The 16,721-nt window shown below is 46.9% G+C and overlaps 1 protein-coding gene across 1 annotated transcript in view; it reads right to left on the reverse strand.

Moving 5' to 3' along the window:
• Positions 1-16,721, reverse strand: part of SLC12A6 (solute carrier family 12 member 6) — a 59,270-nt gene that overhangs the window by 19,973 nt on the left and 22,576 nt on the right. Inside the window, exons 3-4 of the mRNA XM_060255344.1 lie at positions 6,249-6,293; positions 3,081-3,175 (exon numbers count right to left, since the gene is read on the reverse strand). Coding sequence (XP_060111327.1) covers positions 3,081-3,175; positions 6,249-6,293 — 140 coding nt within the window. The remainder of the gene's footprint in view (positions 1-3,080; positions 3,176-6,248; positions 6,294-16,721) is intronic.

A 16,721-nucleotide genomic window follows, 5' to 3' on the forward strand; every position in this document is an offset into this window, starting at 1 on the left:
CTATCAAGGGTAAGGACAGGGGTACTCCACAGATATTGCTAAAGCACGTAAGGAGAAGAATTGCAGATTTATACCCCACCCTTCTCCCTGAATCAGAGACTCAGAGAGGTTTACAATCTCCCATATCTTCTCCCCCCACAACAGACACCCTGTGAGGTGGGTGGGGCTGAGAGGGCTCTCACAGCAGCTGCCCTTTCAAGGACAACCTCTGCCAGAGCTACGGCTGACCCAAGGCCATGCTAGCAGGTGCAAGTGGAGGAGTAGGGAATCAGACCCAGTTCTCCCAGATAAGAGTCCACGCACTTAACCACTACACCGAACTGTAACCCAGGGGTGACCAACGGTGGCTCTCTAGATTTTTTTTTTGCCTACAACTCCCATCAGCCCCAGCCATTGGCCATTCTGGCTGGGGCTGATGGGAGTTGTAGGCAAAAAAAAAACATCTGGAGAGCTACCGTTGGCCACCCCTGCTAAGCCAATCCTTTTTTGAGATTTGCACTTCAAGCTGAAGAGGGGGTATATACCAAACCGCCTCTCTCTTTGCTCTGTGACTGCCAGATCTAATTCATGCCACAAAAGTTTAGCGCGGTCTAGTTTTTGTTGTTGTTGTTGGAGGAGGTTTTTATATTTGGATCTAAAGAGTATAAAGAAAGATAAATCAGGATTCATCAGACACTACTGCGACCGCAGTGGGAGGAAGGAAGGAAGGAAGGAAGGAAGGAAGGAAGGAAGGAAGGAAGGAAGGAAGGAAGGAAGGAAGGAAGGAAGGAAGGAAGGAAGGAAGGAAGGAAGGAAGGAAGGAAGGAAGGAAGGAAGGAAGGAAGGAAGGAAGGAAGGAAGGAAGGAAGGAAGGAAGGAAGACAAGGGAAGGCAAATTAAAACAGATGAGAGAAAAGAAACAGGGCAGAGGAGGCACAGGGGAGGCATATAAAGCAGGCGGAGTGCCCTGGGAGCTATAATTGTGCTGTCTATATAAATTAGGCATAAACTCTATTGTTTCTACTACTTCTGTGGTTGAAGCAATGCAGGGACCTGAATCCTGCCTTAACCACCGGAATCCTCATTGGCCTTTGGAAATTTCAACAAAGCACTGTCTTTGCAACCATTAGGAGGAGAAACATGCTTAAAAAAAAAAAAAAGCCAGCATTTTCAGGATGCGGAATTACCTGTCCATTTTCAATCCTGCACTATTCCCAAGCTTCTGCAGAACACTCTTGGGGATAATGGAGTGATATATCACTATTGCATTACCAGATCCAGTAGTATTGTGAAGGGGTCATAGCAATAATAAAAGCAGCAAAATCCACAGGTGAGGCAGGGGTTGCCACATATAAAAACTGCCCGATGTGGGCAGAGTGTGCTTCAAGAGGAACAGAATGTTGAGAGCAATTGGTAGGGAAGGAAAAAGGGAGGGGGAAGAATTGGCCTATTTAAGCTACCGGGAGCTTCTAGAACCCTGGTGAAGGTTTGGAGGTGTGCTTGGGGGGGGGGGGAGGGGATTTCCAAATACTTTATCCTGCTCCTCCACTCTTTCCTGTAATTCCTTGAAAGCCCTCCATTTGTCCCCTCTAACAGTAGACAGTAGGCAGCAACATGAGATGGTCCACATACACAATTACTTGAAAAATCTCAACTTCAAGTACAGGCTAATGGGCTCTGAACCTGCAGAGTGAGAAGAAAAAAAAGATCCTATGGCCATAGCAGATGGCTCAATGAAAGTGTCAATCCCAGTGTGCTGCAGAGGTGGAAAAGGCAACCTCTGTGTTAGGCATTGTTAAGAAAGGGACTGAGAATAAAACTGCAATGCCCTTGTATAGATCTATGGTGTGACCTCATTTGGAATAATGTGCACAGTTTGGTTGTCGTTATATGTTCTCTGTAGATTGGTTCTTCTTTATATATGTATATGTGCGTGTGTGTGAGAGAGAGAGTGCATGTATATGTATACACACACACACACTTCCTTTCCCCCCTTCATTTTCAGGGGAGGGGTGTGCTTGTAATGCATCCTTTTTAAAAATTATGTCTCCTTTAAAATTAATAAAATTTAACAAAAAGAGTAACGGTCATCATGTCTCCAAAATGATATTGCGGGGCTTGAAAAAATGTAGAGAAAGGCAACCAAGAGGGTTAGCAGGCTGAAGCACCTTCTCTTCTGAGGAAAAGCTGCAGAAGCTGAGACTTTTCCGTTGGGAAAACAGACGACTAAAGGGGGGGGGGGCATGACAGAGGTTTATAAAGTTATGCATCAGGTGGTGAGAGTCAACAAAGATAAATTTTTCTCCCCAAATACTAGAACTCAAGGGCATCCAACGAAACTGATGCGCAGCGGATTTAGAACAGACAAAAGGAAATACTACTTTGCCCAGAGAGTGGATAAAATGTGGAATTTGCTGCCAGAGGACAAAGTGGTGGCCATAGGAATAAACAGCTTTGAAAGGGGGTTGATAGATTCAGGGAGAATAATTCTATCAATAGCTACTTGCCACGGTTACTCAGGGGAACCCTCCACTTTCCGGCACACTAAACCTCTGAATCCCAGAGTCAGGAGGCAACATCAGGGGAAGGCCTCAGCCTCCTACGTTGTTGTTGGCTCTCCAAAAGAACTGGCTGGCCACTGTGTCACTCAGGATGCGGGACTAGCTGGACTACTGGTCTGATCCAGCAGGGCTCTTTTTATGTTCTTAGGATTTCTGCATAACTGGGAGACTCCCCATGTATTAAAAAAAAATCATTCCTAAATTGTGAAAAAGGAATTCCACTCCCTTACAAAAGAATGACCCAAGGAGGACAGAACGTGCTCGTTGCCCTGAGAGTCCATTAAACATTTTTTTTTTACAGGAAAGCAAGGAATCGGCCTCCTCAAGCACTTCAGTGCTCCCTAGAGGGAGAAATCTGGATTAGGGATGAGATGAACATTCCCAGTGGTTTATCTTTCCCCCCACGATTGCTTGTGAATCCACAAATTCGCAGTTAAATTATACAAGGATGGATGGATACACGTAAGAACAAATATAGCTGAAGAGGCGGCAGGGGGGCAGGACGGCCACGGCTGCCTGCAAACAGCAATGCTCTCTCACCTCGAAGAGTGCCAAATTCTTGTCGAAGAATTCATCGCCATCTTCGTAGTTGGCGTTGTTGAGATAGGCGTGGGGATCCTTCTTGTGCCCAGGATCTGTGGCAAAAATGAGAGAACTCAGAAGGGAAGGAAAGAGGGGTCCCACTGGCAGCGAGCGCTTTTTCAGTATTTCCCCAGCGCTGACCTTCAAAGCTCTAGGGCAGGCACTCGGGGCCCTCAGAATAGCAAAGGAAACATTCCAGATCCTCCCAAGAGTGCAAACAGCTATTTGCCTACTCAGCTAGTGATAAGAACTCGCACAGGGCAACTGCTGTGCCCTCAAAGAGAGCAGGATCGGTGTTGACCACAGGGTAAGGGTGCAAAGGAAAAGTTATTTGGAAAGCGAGGCTGCTTTCATGTGCTGGCAATTCTCCATGTAGCTCTTGCTGCCGCTGCTGCAAAAGCAGAGTCATTCGTAACGGCAAGGGAGCATACATATATAGCAGTTTTCCCAGAGGTTTCCTCGCCTCCGCTCCTTGTTGGCTGCCATTTCTCCTCCAGCAGCAGCTGCTTTGGAGCCTTTAAAAAAATTAGCAAGGAAAACGATGTCCGTGTGGGTGGAACCGAAGATAATGCGCACCTACTCTTCCAGACCACCTGAAAGCATGCTTGCACTGCAGACGGGAGGCAGGAGGACAGGACTGGGGACAGGTCTAGACTGTCTGGCACCCGAGGCAAGGCTAACTTCCGGCCCCTCCCCCCCCCGCCCCCGCACTGAAAACATCACTGAGTCACACAGGGGTGCCCCATTTGGCACTCCCAGAAGGCCGGCACCTTAGGCATCGCCCTAGCCGATGCCGAATGAAGGCTGAGCGGCACACCACACTCCTACAATATTCTAATTCTGAAAAGCTGGAGTCAGTGGAAAGGGGTGGGTGGGAGAGAAGGCAGGGGACCACCTCACTCATGAAAGCTAATGGAGCTAGACAGCTCCTTACTAGCTGAGGAGTCTTTTGCATTCTGCGACATTTAGACAGTTTTGATGGAACCCTCCAGGGTAGAAAATAGATTTTTTTTAAAAAAACCCAGATTTTTACTGCTTAATGAAAAAGCTGATGAGCCGCAGGAGTCCCATTTGCACCTCAGCTCCCTGTCATGCCTTTCCCCCTGCTCAATCCCTTCCAGACACAGAGACGCAGAGATTTGCTGCCCAGCCTCCTCGGCCATGCGCTGGCCCCTGGCGTTTCTGCTCCACATGGGAGAAAAGGCTTCTCTCTCCTCCGCCCTTCCACCCCATGAGGCGGATAAGCGAGAAGACTGAGGGTGAGGCTAACAAATACTTTTCTTAATGTAAGCAAATGAGAGACACGGGCTTCGCCCCAAGCAACAAGCAGAACAATTACCGCTGAGCCCTACCCAACAAGCTCCAGGCATGGAATCCAGGCATCTGCCTAGACTGGATTTACAGCCTGCCCTGCTCCCCTCCACAACTAAAGGGCACAATAAACCACATGAGATGTCTTTTCTCATACTATCTGCATGGAACAGACTAGAACTGCGGGCAGTTATGTACAGGAATGGCACGTGGCTCAAAGATTTCCAGGTGAAGTATGGATTCCCCACTCCTCCACTTGCAGCTGCTGGAATGGTCTGGGTCAGCCATAGCTCTCACAGAGCTTGTCCTTGAAAGGGCAGCTTCTGGGAGAGCTTTCTCAGCCTCACCTTTACAATCTCCTTTACCTTCCTCCCCCACACCAGCCCTCACAGGGTGTCTGGCGTGGGGGAGGAAGGTAAAGGAGATTGTAAGCCGCTCTGAGACTCTCAGATTCAGAGTGAAGGGCCGGGTATAAATCCAATCTTCTTCTTCTAAATATTCATGCCTGTCATTTGTGCCTTGAAAGGGGAGAACGGGACACCCACTTTTGCAAAGTTTTCCTGCCTGCTTGCCTGGAGACAACCTTTATTTCTTCCAGCAAGCTGCTCTCTGGTCCCTGCCCACATATATGTTCTCAGCAGAATCACAGAATCATAAGAGTTGGAAGGGATCTCCAGGGTCATCAACCCTCTGCACAATGCAGGAAGTTCACAAATAGCTCCCACACACACACACACACACACACAAGTGACCCCCTCTGCATGCCCAGAAGATGGCAAAAAAAAAAAAAAAACCTCCAGGATCCCTGCCCAAACTGGCTTGGAGACAAATTGTGTGTAAAAAAGGGTTGCAAGAACAAACACTGATACATAGGGTTGCCAATCCCCAGGTGGGGGCAGGGGATCCCTCGGTTTGGAGACCCTCCCCCCGCTTCAGGGTCGTCAGAAAGCGGGGGGAGGGGAGGGAAATGTCTGCTGGGAACTTTATTATTCCCTATGGAGATTTATTCCCATAGAAAATCATGGAGAATTGATCTGCTGGTATCTGGGGCTCTGGGGGGGAAGTTTTTTGGAGTAGAGGCACCAAATTTTCAGTATCACATCTAGTGCCTCTCCCCAAAATACTCCCCAAGTTTCAAAAAGATTGGACCAGGGGATCCAATTCTAGGAGCCCCAAAAGAAGGTGCCCCTATCCATTATTTCCTATGGAAGGAAGGAATTGAAAAGGTGTGACGTCCCTTTAAATGTGATGGCCAGAACTCCCTTCAGAGTTCAATTATGCTTGTCACAGCCTTGATCTTGGCTCCACCCCTAATATCTCCTGGCTCCACCCCCAAAGTCTCCTGGCTCCACCCCCAAAGTCCCCAGATATTTCTTGAATTGGACTTGGCAACCTTACTGATACAACCCATCCCAGAGGGGCTTTTATTTCCTTCATTGAACAACACAAACACACAGAACCCATCACCTATCACCAGCACAGCTGTAGGCAATAAAGAAACAAACATGCACTCTCACATGTATCTTTTAACTCACACATGCTCTGTAAGCCGCCCTGAGCCTGCCTCAGTGGAGAGGGCGGGGTATAAATAAAAATTTACTTACTTACTTTAACAAAAGTTTGAGTCCAGTGGCACCTTTAAGGCCAACCATGTTTTATTCAAAGTATAAGCTTTAGTGGGCAAGCACACTTCTTCAGATTCAGGCTACCCACCTGAATCTATCTACATGCACCTCTGAGAGTCTTAATAATAGACGACAAGCACAGACACACACACACACCACAGACGTGCAAGAGACCTCTGCAATACTGTACCTAAGAGCTGATACTGTTCCCCTGTGATGGAGGTTTGACTCACATCTGAAAAATAAAAAAAAAGATGGGAAAGAAAATGAATTGCAAAATAAAGAGAAAATGAGAAAAGAGAGGGATTGACCAGGTTTCCCCGCCACCCCACCCCCATGGAACCTCACCTCAAAAATGGCTTTCCTCTTCCCCACAACCACATCAGCAAAGAAAAAAGGAACAGCATAAAAAGATAATGGACCCTTGATGCCATTCCAAAACCAAAAATAGCCGTAATGATGGAAAGAAGAGCTGAGAATATTCAGAGGTCCTTTCATGCTCCACGCCCTCTCCCTCCCAGACAGAGTCAATAATCCAACGGTACAGAGAGGATGAGTTGTTTTGCAGGCTCTAAAGAGGTGGGCTACTGGGAGAATTGGATATTGCCCTTTCATTTTTTCCCCCATAGGCACAAACTGTTGCTATGAGAGATGCAAACATATATATATATATATATACACACACAAAAAAGGTAAAAAGGTAGCTTTCACAACGTTTTCACAGCAGACTTTTGGGGGGTGGTTTGCCATTGCCTTCCCCAGTCACTACACTTTCCCCCCAGCAAGCTGGGTACTCATTTTACCGACCTTGGAAGGATGGAAGGCTGAGTCAACCTGGAGCCGGCTACCTGAACCAGCTTCCGCTGGGATCAAACTCAGGTTGTGAGCAAAGGGCTCCGACTGCAGTACTGCAGCTTGACCACTCTGCGCCACGGGGCTCCTATATATGTGTATGTATGTGTATATATATATAATTCTTCACATGGTTAACTTACATAAATCATTGCCAGACCTTGTGATGCTGGCTACTGACTAAGAAGTCTGGAGGAGGAGATGAGACAAATTCATAAAAGGCAGATCTGTTAGTGGCTTTTTGCCATGAGGTCAGAATAGAATCTCCATGATCAGAAGCAGCAAACGTCTGAACCAGGGGTGCCTAACATGGTGCTCATGAGCACCATGGCACCCACCAATACCTTTCTCAGCACCTGCCAAGTCTTTTTAGAAAGCGGGCAGGGCCAGATGGGACTTGTACCAAACCCAGCTTCTGATTGGCTGTCTCAGATTAAAACTTCTGCCTTAAATGTTAAAGAGTTACTATGACAATTATACATAATTCTGAAATTTTGCGGTCAGCTCCACCTCCCATGGCAGCCATTTTGTAGTTGCACCCACTATCCTCAGCCAGAATTCAAAGGTGCCCACAGGCTCCAAAAAGGGTGGGGACACTAGCTCCGAACATCAAATATCAGGAAGGCAAAAATGGACAAAGACTGATGCCCGCATCCTACTTGTGTTTTTCTCAGATCCATACGGCTCATCACTATGGAAAACAGGACTGTGGACTAGGCAGACCTTTGGTGTGATCCATCAGAGTAATTGTTACATACTTCATTAGTATGGTTTTGACAGCGATGTTTCTCCTTAACTGGGACAGTCAGTGATCCTGGGGACCAACAGAATAATCCCCTTCAGCTTAATTCTCCTGATGTCTTCCCGCTCAGGACTTTGCTGCACTGCCTCCATTCTCTACTGAGCTGCCTGGCCCTGGAATACAGCAAACTTCATTTTGGCAAGGCTGCCTATGACAAAAACACAAGAACCTCAGGCCTGGAAGCAGACCATCAAAACTACAGGAATTTATTATGAATTTTTAAAAAAGAAATTATACTAAGCTGCCCAAAGCTTGAGATGGCTCCCAGCAAAATAAAACAAGAACTTTCAATAGCCCAGAAACTAACATGGCGGATCCTGCCAGGGCTTTTTTGGTAGAAAGAGCCCAGCAGGAACTCATTTGCATATTGGGCTGCACCCCCTGGTGCTACCATTGTTTTGCACAGGCCTTTTTTGTGAGGGGAAAAAAAAAAGCCCAGCAGGGACTCATTTGCACATTAGACCACACCCCCTGGCGCCAAGCAAGCTGGAACCACGTTCCTCTGTGTTCCTGCTCAAAAAAAGCCCTGGATCCTACAGAATAGGTTGGCTATGTTTCTGCCTCCTGAGCCACCCCAAGCAGTAAGCAGCAGCACCTGCAGCCAACTGTGGCTCCTGAGTCATCGTCAAAGGGAGCCATGCATGGCAGTCATCTCTAAAGGTAAGCACAAGATCTCTCTTCTTCGGAAAGGGGAACAGCTTATGTAACGGATGATGTTGACAGAAAGTACATGCGACTGCTGTTGCTTCCTGTCTATCCTGGAGTAAAGTGGACGCCACAGAATCACCGGGCTAACTAGATTAAGGAGGGAAGTTTCCACAGCAACTGTACCAGGGAGGCCTTCCCTCCGTAAAGCACAAGATAACCTACCAGCATGAATTTTTTTTTCAACTCTTGTAGATTTTCCGTTTTCGACTGTTTAATTTCATCGCTTGACTACTGCTGAAAAAACCCTGGATTATTCCTAAGTGCTTAGTTAATGAAACACAGCGGCGAGCCATCAGCCTACGGAGCCGAATGACTTCTCCCCGGACGTCTTCATACAGAAGTTAAACAGTATGTGAGATTTTAAAACAAACCCAAACCCCCTGGTTCTGCGGAATGCATGGGAAGCTGAACTAACACTAATAATAAAACACCGACAGCACAACCCTATGCAGAATTCCTCCGCTCTAAGGCTAGTTGTGACTAGAATAAACTCTGCATTCGGTTGTGCTGGAGAGCGCTCCAACAACCAGGAAAAGAACAGCGCAAGCGTCAGATCCAACAGCCCTGCCAATTTTCAAGCCCCTTTAATAGAATTACATGGTACGCGATGTTAAAAAGCAGCGGAGTAGTCCAAAAATATCAAAAGAGAAGAGCTGCAACTGCCAACTTCAGACACAGTTTGTCCAACGTGAATCATAATGCCGCCTTAGTCCCATGCCAATGTTGCAAGTTTGATTTAAATTGATGAAGGATGTCCCATGCAGCTGTGACTGCAACTGATCTGCTACCACATGTTCAGCTACCTTCCCCGAAGAGAAGAACCGAGACTGGCCTAAAGCTGCCTAAAGCGTTATTTTATCTCACAGGAACAGGCAGATGACCACCTCCCTTAACCGCGAAGAGACCTCATAAAGAATTGAGAAACATAACTATTTCGCCCGGCAGGTCTCTTTGTCCCCTCAACCGGCCTGAACAAGCTAAGAGTGGCAGGTTATAGTACTGTAAAGATACAGTGCAGTAACACAGCGGTCTCACAGGATAGAGGGATTTAACAGTGAATATCTGAGGGAAAGTTACAGCAAGCGTTTTTTGTGTGTGTGTGAAACAGCTTGAGGGTGGGTTAGATGCTGACATGAAAAGTGGGGGAGAGACAAGAGGTAGGTGATTCTTTCTGGGTCAGTAGAGCATGCTGTAGGGAAGGGATAACAGACTTCCATCATATAGGATGGATGAAACAATCGGCATCTGAATGTTGCTTGAACCTCAGAGGGACAGTTTGGTAAAGCAGTTTGGGAAGTGGCATTTAACACTGACCTATTCATGTATTTTTTTTTGGGGGGGGGGATCTGTTGTAATTCACTTTCTGCTGCCATTTGCAAATCAATTTGAAATGTTTAAGGATGAAGAGGCCTGTCAGATCCACCCGCTGCTAGCTTTTATGTACCTGGTAAAGGCTTTTTTTGAAGGAGCCCCGAGACACAGAGTAGGTAAAGCTGCACTACTGCAGTCCAAGCTCTGCTCACAACCTGAGTTCGATCCCAGCGGAATCTGGGTTCAGGTAGCCGGCTCATGCTTGACTCAGCCTTCCACCCTTCCGAGGTCAGTAAAATGAGTACCCAGCTTGCTGGGGGGAAAGTGTAGATGACTGGAGAAGGCAATGGCAAACCACCCCAGAAAAAGTCTGCCAAGAAAACATTGTGAAAGCAACATCGCCCCAGAGTCGGAAACGACCGGCGCTTACACAGGGGATTACCTTTAAAGGCTTTTTTTATATCAAAGAGTCTTTTGATGATCTGTGAGTGCTGCTGAGGGCTTTACTGACCCACTGGTATTACTACACTGAGTGTGACTGCTGTCATTTTCCTTTAGCTTTCAATCCATCACTATTTACATGTTTGAGTTCAGTGGCGCCTTTAAGACCAACAAAGTTTAATTTTGGGTAAAAGCTTTCATGGGCATGCACACAGAAGCTTATACCCAGAATTAAATTTTGTTGGTCCTAAGGGTGCCACTGGACTCAAACTTTGTTCTGCTACTTCAGACCAACATGACTGCCCACCGGCAGCTATTTATATGTGTTCGTTTCACTGCAATATATTATATCCAAGTCAAGTTTTGGATTCTTTCACTCCACACAGCCTCCACTCCACTCCACCCTCTCCACTGCACACCCAACCACCTGTAGGTCGGACCCATGCCCCTCCTGGCTAATAAAAGTTGGCCGAGAGGAACTATGGATCCCCCTAAAGGAAAATGTCAACAGGTCCCTTCTGGAAGGAACCTTCCCCCAGACTCTTAAAGAGGCCGTGGTTCGCCCTCTTCTAAAAAAGTCATGTTTGGACCTGGCTCAATTGGCAAAATTACCAGCTGGTGTCTAACTTGCCATTTTTAGGCAAGATTATTGAAAGGGCTGTAGCGGTGCAGCTTCAGAGTTTTCTGGATGATGCTCAACCCACATCAATCCGGTTTTCGTCCGGGTCACGGGACAGAGACAGTTCTGGTTGCCCTCACAGATGACCTCCAGAGGCACCTGGATAGAGGTGGCTCGGCAGTGCTAGATCTGTCAGCAGCATTCGACACGATTGACCATCAGCTACTGACCTGTCACCTTGCAGATGCTGGGATTCAGGGGCTGGCCTTGAAGTGGCTTTCCTCCTTTCTCCAGGGTTGGGGACAGAGGGTGGCGAAGGAGATGAACTGTCCCGACGACACTCACTTATCTGTGGGGCGCCGCAGGGAACGGTTTTCTCTGATGTTAGTCAACATCTACATGCACCCCCTTGCCCAGATTGCCCAGAGGTATGGGCTGGGTTGTCACCAGTACGCTGATGACACCCAGCTCTATCTGTTGATGGGTAGTCAGTCTACCCCGGAAGATCTGTCCGCAGCATTGCAAGCTGTGGCAGGGTGTCTCAGGCTGAGTGGACTGAAATTAAATCCGACGAAGACGGAGGTCCTATATCTGAGCTGTCGCAGTTCAAGACCGGAGGTTTGCATAGCGACCTTCGATGGAGCTCGGCTTACGCTGGCGCCCAAGGTTAAAAGCTTAGGGGTGCTCTTGGATTCCTCTTTAACAATGGAGGCCCAGGTAGCTGCCACTGCCAAGACAGCTTTTTACCATCTGCGGATGGCAAGGCAGTTGGTTCCCTTTCTCGAACGCGACGACTTGGCGACAGTGATCCATGCTACGGTCACCTCAAGACTGGATTACTGAAATGCCCTCTACATGGGGCTGCCCTTGTCCCAAATCTGGCAACTCCAGCTAGTGCAGAATGCTGCTTCCAGGCTGTTAATGGGAGTTCCTCTATGGGAGCACATTCAGCCTGTGCTGAAAATGCTGCACTGACTACCAATAATGTACCGGATTCGTTTCAAGGTGCTAGTTATTACCTTTAAAGCCCTCTATGGCCAGGGTCCTGCATACCTTAGGGACTGCCTTTCCCTGCACATGCCCCAGCGAGCACTTCGGTCCAGCTCTCAAAACCTGCTGACAGTCCCCAGCATCAGAGAAGCGAGGCTCAAATCAACAAGAGCCAGGGCCTTTTCCGTTGCTGCCCCTAGCTGGTGGAATGAGCTGCCGGAAGAGATCAGGGCCCTGCAAGAGCTTCCACAGTTCCACAGGGCCTGCAAAATGGCACTCTTCCGCCAAGCATCTGCAGTAGCAGGATTGGCCCATAGAAACATCACCGATGGTCTACCTCTTTATGTTATCGTGATCTTAGAAGCTCTTAGAATGGCTGACCACCATTCAGATCGCCGTCTGAAACCTTGATACCAATATAAGCAGATGTTTTTAGAAATCGTTTTTATGTTTTATGTTTTTATTGTTGTTTTATTTTATTTGGTCACACAGTGTAACTGTGTGACCTCAAATTTGTGAGCCGCCCTGAGCCTGCCTCGGCAGGGAGGGCGGGATATAAATCAAATCAAATCAATTATTTTTATGTTCCCCTGCCCCTTCAAGAGCCTGGATTAGGCCCAGAACAGGGGAGGAATACTCTGTGGCAAAGCCTATGACAAAAATGCCTATTGATTAAATGGGGTGGAGGGAAACTTCTGGAGTTTTCTTCAAAGTGTAAAGGCATATGGGTCTAGAATGACTTCCATAAAGAGTCCAGGACTGTAAAGGTGTTTATTATACTTCCATAGAGCAGTTGGGATGCAAACTGAAGACCGAAGGATCTAGCTGTAGACCAGAGAGAGGAATAACGCAACAATCAAGTTTGGAAAGGAAAAGGAAAGCACACAGGGATACCAGAACAGGCAAGTCATTTGGGAGAGACAGGAGCTAGACCTGTTGATGTGAGATCATGCACAGATGCTACACTCCCAGCCTCTTCTCACTCCTGTCAGACCCCTAACCTTGGCAGATTCCCTTGCCCCATTGGCATGTTTTGGCTTCCAGCCACCTAGATTCAGCAGAAGCAGCCTTTGTCTGCTGAGCCAGTACCAGTGCACAACACTGAGCTCATTGTTCCAGTTCATTGTCTGAACGCAGGGATTCAAATCGCCTAGAATGAATGGAGATTTTTTTATAGAGATTTTAAGGGATTTGGGCATTTCCGGCCGGGAAGGGTGTATACATGACATCTTGGTTTGACCAGGAGTTTCTGTTCCAACTTGCCCTCAGCAGGCTAACAATAAGCTTGTTAGAAAACATGGCATTTCAGAGAAACAGAGGAAAGGGTTGGGTTTAAGGTTGTCATGCTAGGGGTATACAAATGCACTACTCATCCTAAGAGTGTTCAGAGAGTGGTTGTTCTTCTTTGGGTACAGTTCAGAGCTTAAGGCTTTAAATCCAGAAGCAACTTTCTGTAGCAATGTTAATGTTCACTGTTCAAGAGGCTCTCCGCGCCATTCAACACATGCATTACAAGGACTCAATAACCATGAACAAATCTAAAGCACGTATTCAATTATATTTAGTTACAGTATGTATATCCTACCGTTCTGTTTAGGAAAAGCACCCAAGATGGCTAACAATATGAAACACGGAACCTATAACATAGAGCTAGATATTGCAATACCTATGTATAGAGAGACAATTGTAATCAGTGTTGATCAAAAGAGTCAGAGAACCAGTAGGTGGTTATCGGGATTACTAATATCTGGCATAAGAGAGCAAACTGAAAATACGTGTTTACTAATGCAAATGAATTACTTTTTTTCTTTTCTTTTTGCTTGGAAAAGGTTTTTAGGGTACCCACAGGACAAGGGATAGGATCAACCAAGTCTTTCCAGACAAGTGAGAAGCAGAAGTGGTTTGCCAGTGCCTTCCTCTTCAGAGTCTTCCTTGTTGGTCTTCCATCCAATGACTGACGCAGCTTAGCTTCAGAGATTTGGCTGAGTTATACCATGCCGCCGTCTCTCCCACAGAAATTGTTAGGCTAACAAAAATATTTGCTCACCACCCTTATAAAATATTTGCTAGCTCAGGCCTCTTATCTAGGAGAACCAGGCTTGATTCCCCACTCCTCCACTTGCAACTGCTGGAATGGCCTTGGATCAGCAATAGTTCTCACAGAGCTTGTCCTTGAAAGGGCAGCTTCTGGGAGAGCTCTCTCAGCCCCATCCACCTCACAGGATGTCTGTCGTGGGGGAGAAAAATAAATGAGATTGTAAGCCGCTTGAGACTCTGATTCAGAGAGAAGGGTGGGGTATAAATCTACAGTCGTCGTCGTCTTCTCCTTCTCCTCCTCTCCTAAGAGGACCCTGACTCCACACGCTGTATGTGCTTCATTTACTCAGCTCCCATGCTCATTATTCAATTGTTATAACCTACTTACAGCTCTTGAAACAGAACTGGTTACAACTTGAGAAAAATCTCCCTCTTTCCCTGTTTCAGCCACTTTACACTTTCCTCCATCTCATATTTAACATGCTAGAACCTTTCACTCTCCCAGCAGGACAGAAAACCCCATGATCCAAGATGAGTTCCCATTCCAAAAGGTTATTCTTGACATCTGTGATAGCTGTAAGCAAGGCCAGGCCTTAAGAGAGACTTTTTGTTAATATATAGATAACTATATAATTTATCTATATATAAAATCTCTCACACCAGATCACAGCTTTCTTGGCTGGAACCCAAATCCAATCAGTTGGGCTGCTGCATGGCATGAGGTTCCACTTCCAACCCCATCCATCAATACCCAAAGCAAACACCAAAACACATACTAATCAAGGGTTCCGACACCGGCTTCTTTTCAATGCTCCTTTGCATATTGTCTGCATAGACACAGCAGACATCCAGCTATACACCTAGTAGATGTAACTGTGGTGCCTGCAAGTACTTTGCGTTTACATACTAGTTCTTCTGTATAATTGTGGGTACATATGAGTACAAGAAGACCACGTTTGGCAAATCTGAATGAATTTTTTTTTAAAGGTGAGTTCTGGGGAAATTCCAGAATTCCAGCAAAATTAGATGCATTTGCTACAGCCCTCTAGACTTCCTTTCCTCTCATGGTTACTAAAATAACCCCAGATATCTTGCTTCCAACCACACCTAGTGTCAGGCTTTGGTCCACAGAAGCCCCAGGGATAGACTCGGGAAATCTGGGTTCAGATCCCAAACTTCATGGGTGCTCCTGGACAAGTCAGTGTCTCCCAACCGCAAATGCCTATGAGTAAAATGTGAATAAAAAGGAACTGGCACTGGGTTGTTGCAATGATGAATTAGAGAAGTCTTTTATTGGGTTTGGGAGGGGGGGAACCAATCCCAAACGAATCGTTTCTATAGCCTCAATAACAGTGGGCAATGCACAGAAGAAAAATGTCTGTGTATTTATTTCATTTATAGTCCACCTGTTCTCAGTGAGCTATAAAATATAAAACTCAATCATTTCTGCTTCCCGGTTACCCAGGCCAGAGCATCTGAAGGTTCAGGCTGTGGCAGGGGGACTTTTATGAGGCACCTAACAAGAGATGGCAACAAGTGTGCACGTAGCCCTAAGGGAAACTTTCAATTACCAAACTAAAGGCCCTGCTGGCGCCCACAGCAGGAGAACGATTTTAAGATGCTAAGGGCCAGTTCCCACCCTGCAGAGATCAGGGGAGCAAAGGCTGGAATGGGCTAAAGGAGATAATGAGAAAAGAATAGAGATACAGCCATTCTGAAAATCCACTGTGCTGCCTGCCCCTTCTTCAGAGGCGAAACAGTAGCAGAGAGCCTGGACTCCTACTCCACGTAAAGGCTTTCCGTTGTAGCCAACAAGACAGACGAGAGAATCTCAGACAAACCAGACATTACTTTAGGAAGAGAAAACATACAGGTAGTGTTTTGTTAGAGAAAGACATGCAGCCAAACATCAGAGAGGGGACATGGTCATGTGGAACATACTTGTGGATGCAATACATGAAGATGCTCAGAATAGAGGAAAATGTGGACAGGAATGAAAGCCTAACTCAGGGGTCCTCAAACTTTTTAAATAGGGGGCCAGTTCACTGTCCCTCAGACTGTTGGAGGGCCGGACTGCCTTTACTGTACAAGGCCGCGGGCCGTCAGTTCTCCGTCTTCTGCATCTCTCTCCCTTCCCCACACCACACACCCCGGCCTGGAAACTCACCTCACCTCGGTATCACCTCACACTCTGTCTCTGCCGCCTCAGCCCAGTGCCGGAGGTGTGCATTGCTAACGCGAGTTTAGGTCGAACGTCACTTCCGGTCTGATTTTGCCATAACCCGGCGGGCCGCATAAACGTCCTCAGCGGGCCGCATCTGGCCCGCGGGCCATAGTTTGAGGACCCCTGGCCTAACTCATACTGAGGCCCAGTTGCTAACCAAGTGTTTCAGTGCTTAATCTATGCAAAAGGAAGGACCTAGAAAGGCACAACAGAATATCATAGAATCACAGAGTTGGAAGGGGCCTTACAGACCATCTGGTCCAACCCCCTACTCCATGCAGCATCAGCCTAAAGCATCTGATAAACAATCATCCAGCCGCATTTTGAAGACTGCTAATGAAGTGGAGCTCACCACCTTCCTAGACAGCTGGTTCCACCTCTGAACTACTCTGACTATAAAAAGAAAATGTCCCTAATATCCAGCCGGTACCTTTCTGCTTGTGTTTTGAGCCCATTACTTCGGATTCTTTCAGTAATTAATGACATCAGCTAATCCTGTCTCCTAGTTCTACTTTGCTCTGACTCCTAGATTGTACTCCCGAGACAACACAAGAATCACAACACAGCTTTTGACTACTCTAGCCTAGACTCCATTGGTCTCCTGAAGTTGAAACCAGAGCCCAGGAACCCTGCATGCCTGGGCTGCCCCACAGAATCCTGTTTGCTTCCAAGATCCCAT

The sequence above is a fragment of the Heteronotia binoei genome, chromosome 15 (assembly GCF_032191835.1).
Source record: "Heteronotia binoei isolate CCM8104 ecotype False Entrance Well chromosome 15, APGP_CSIRO_Hbin_v1, whole genome shotgun sequence".
In the NCBI taxonomy this organism is placed as follows: Eukaryota; Metazoa; Chordata; class Lepidosauria; order Squamata; family Gekkonidae; genus Heteronotia; species Heteronotia binoei.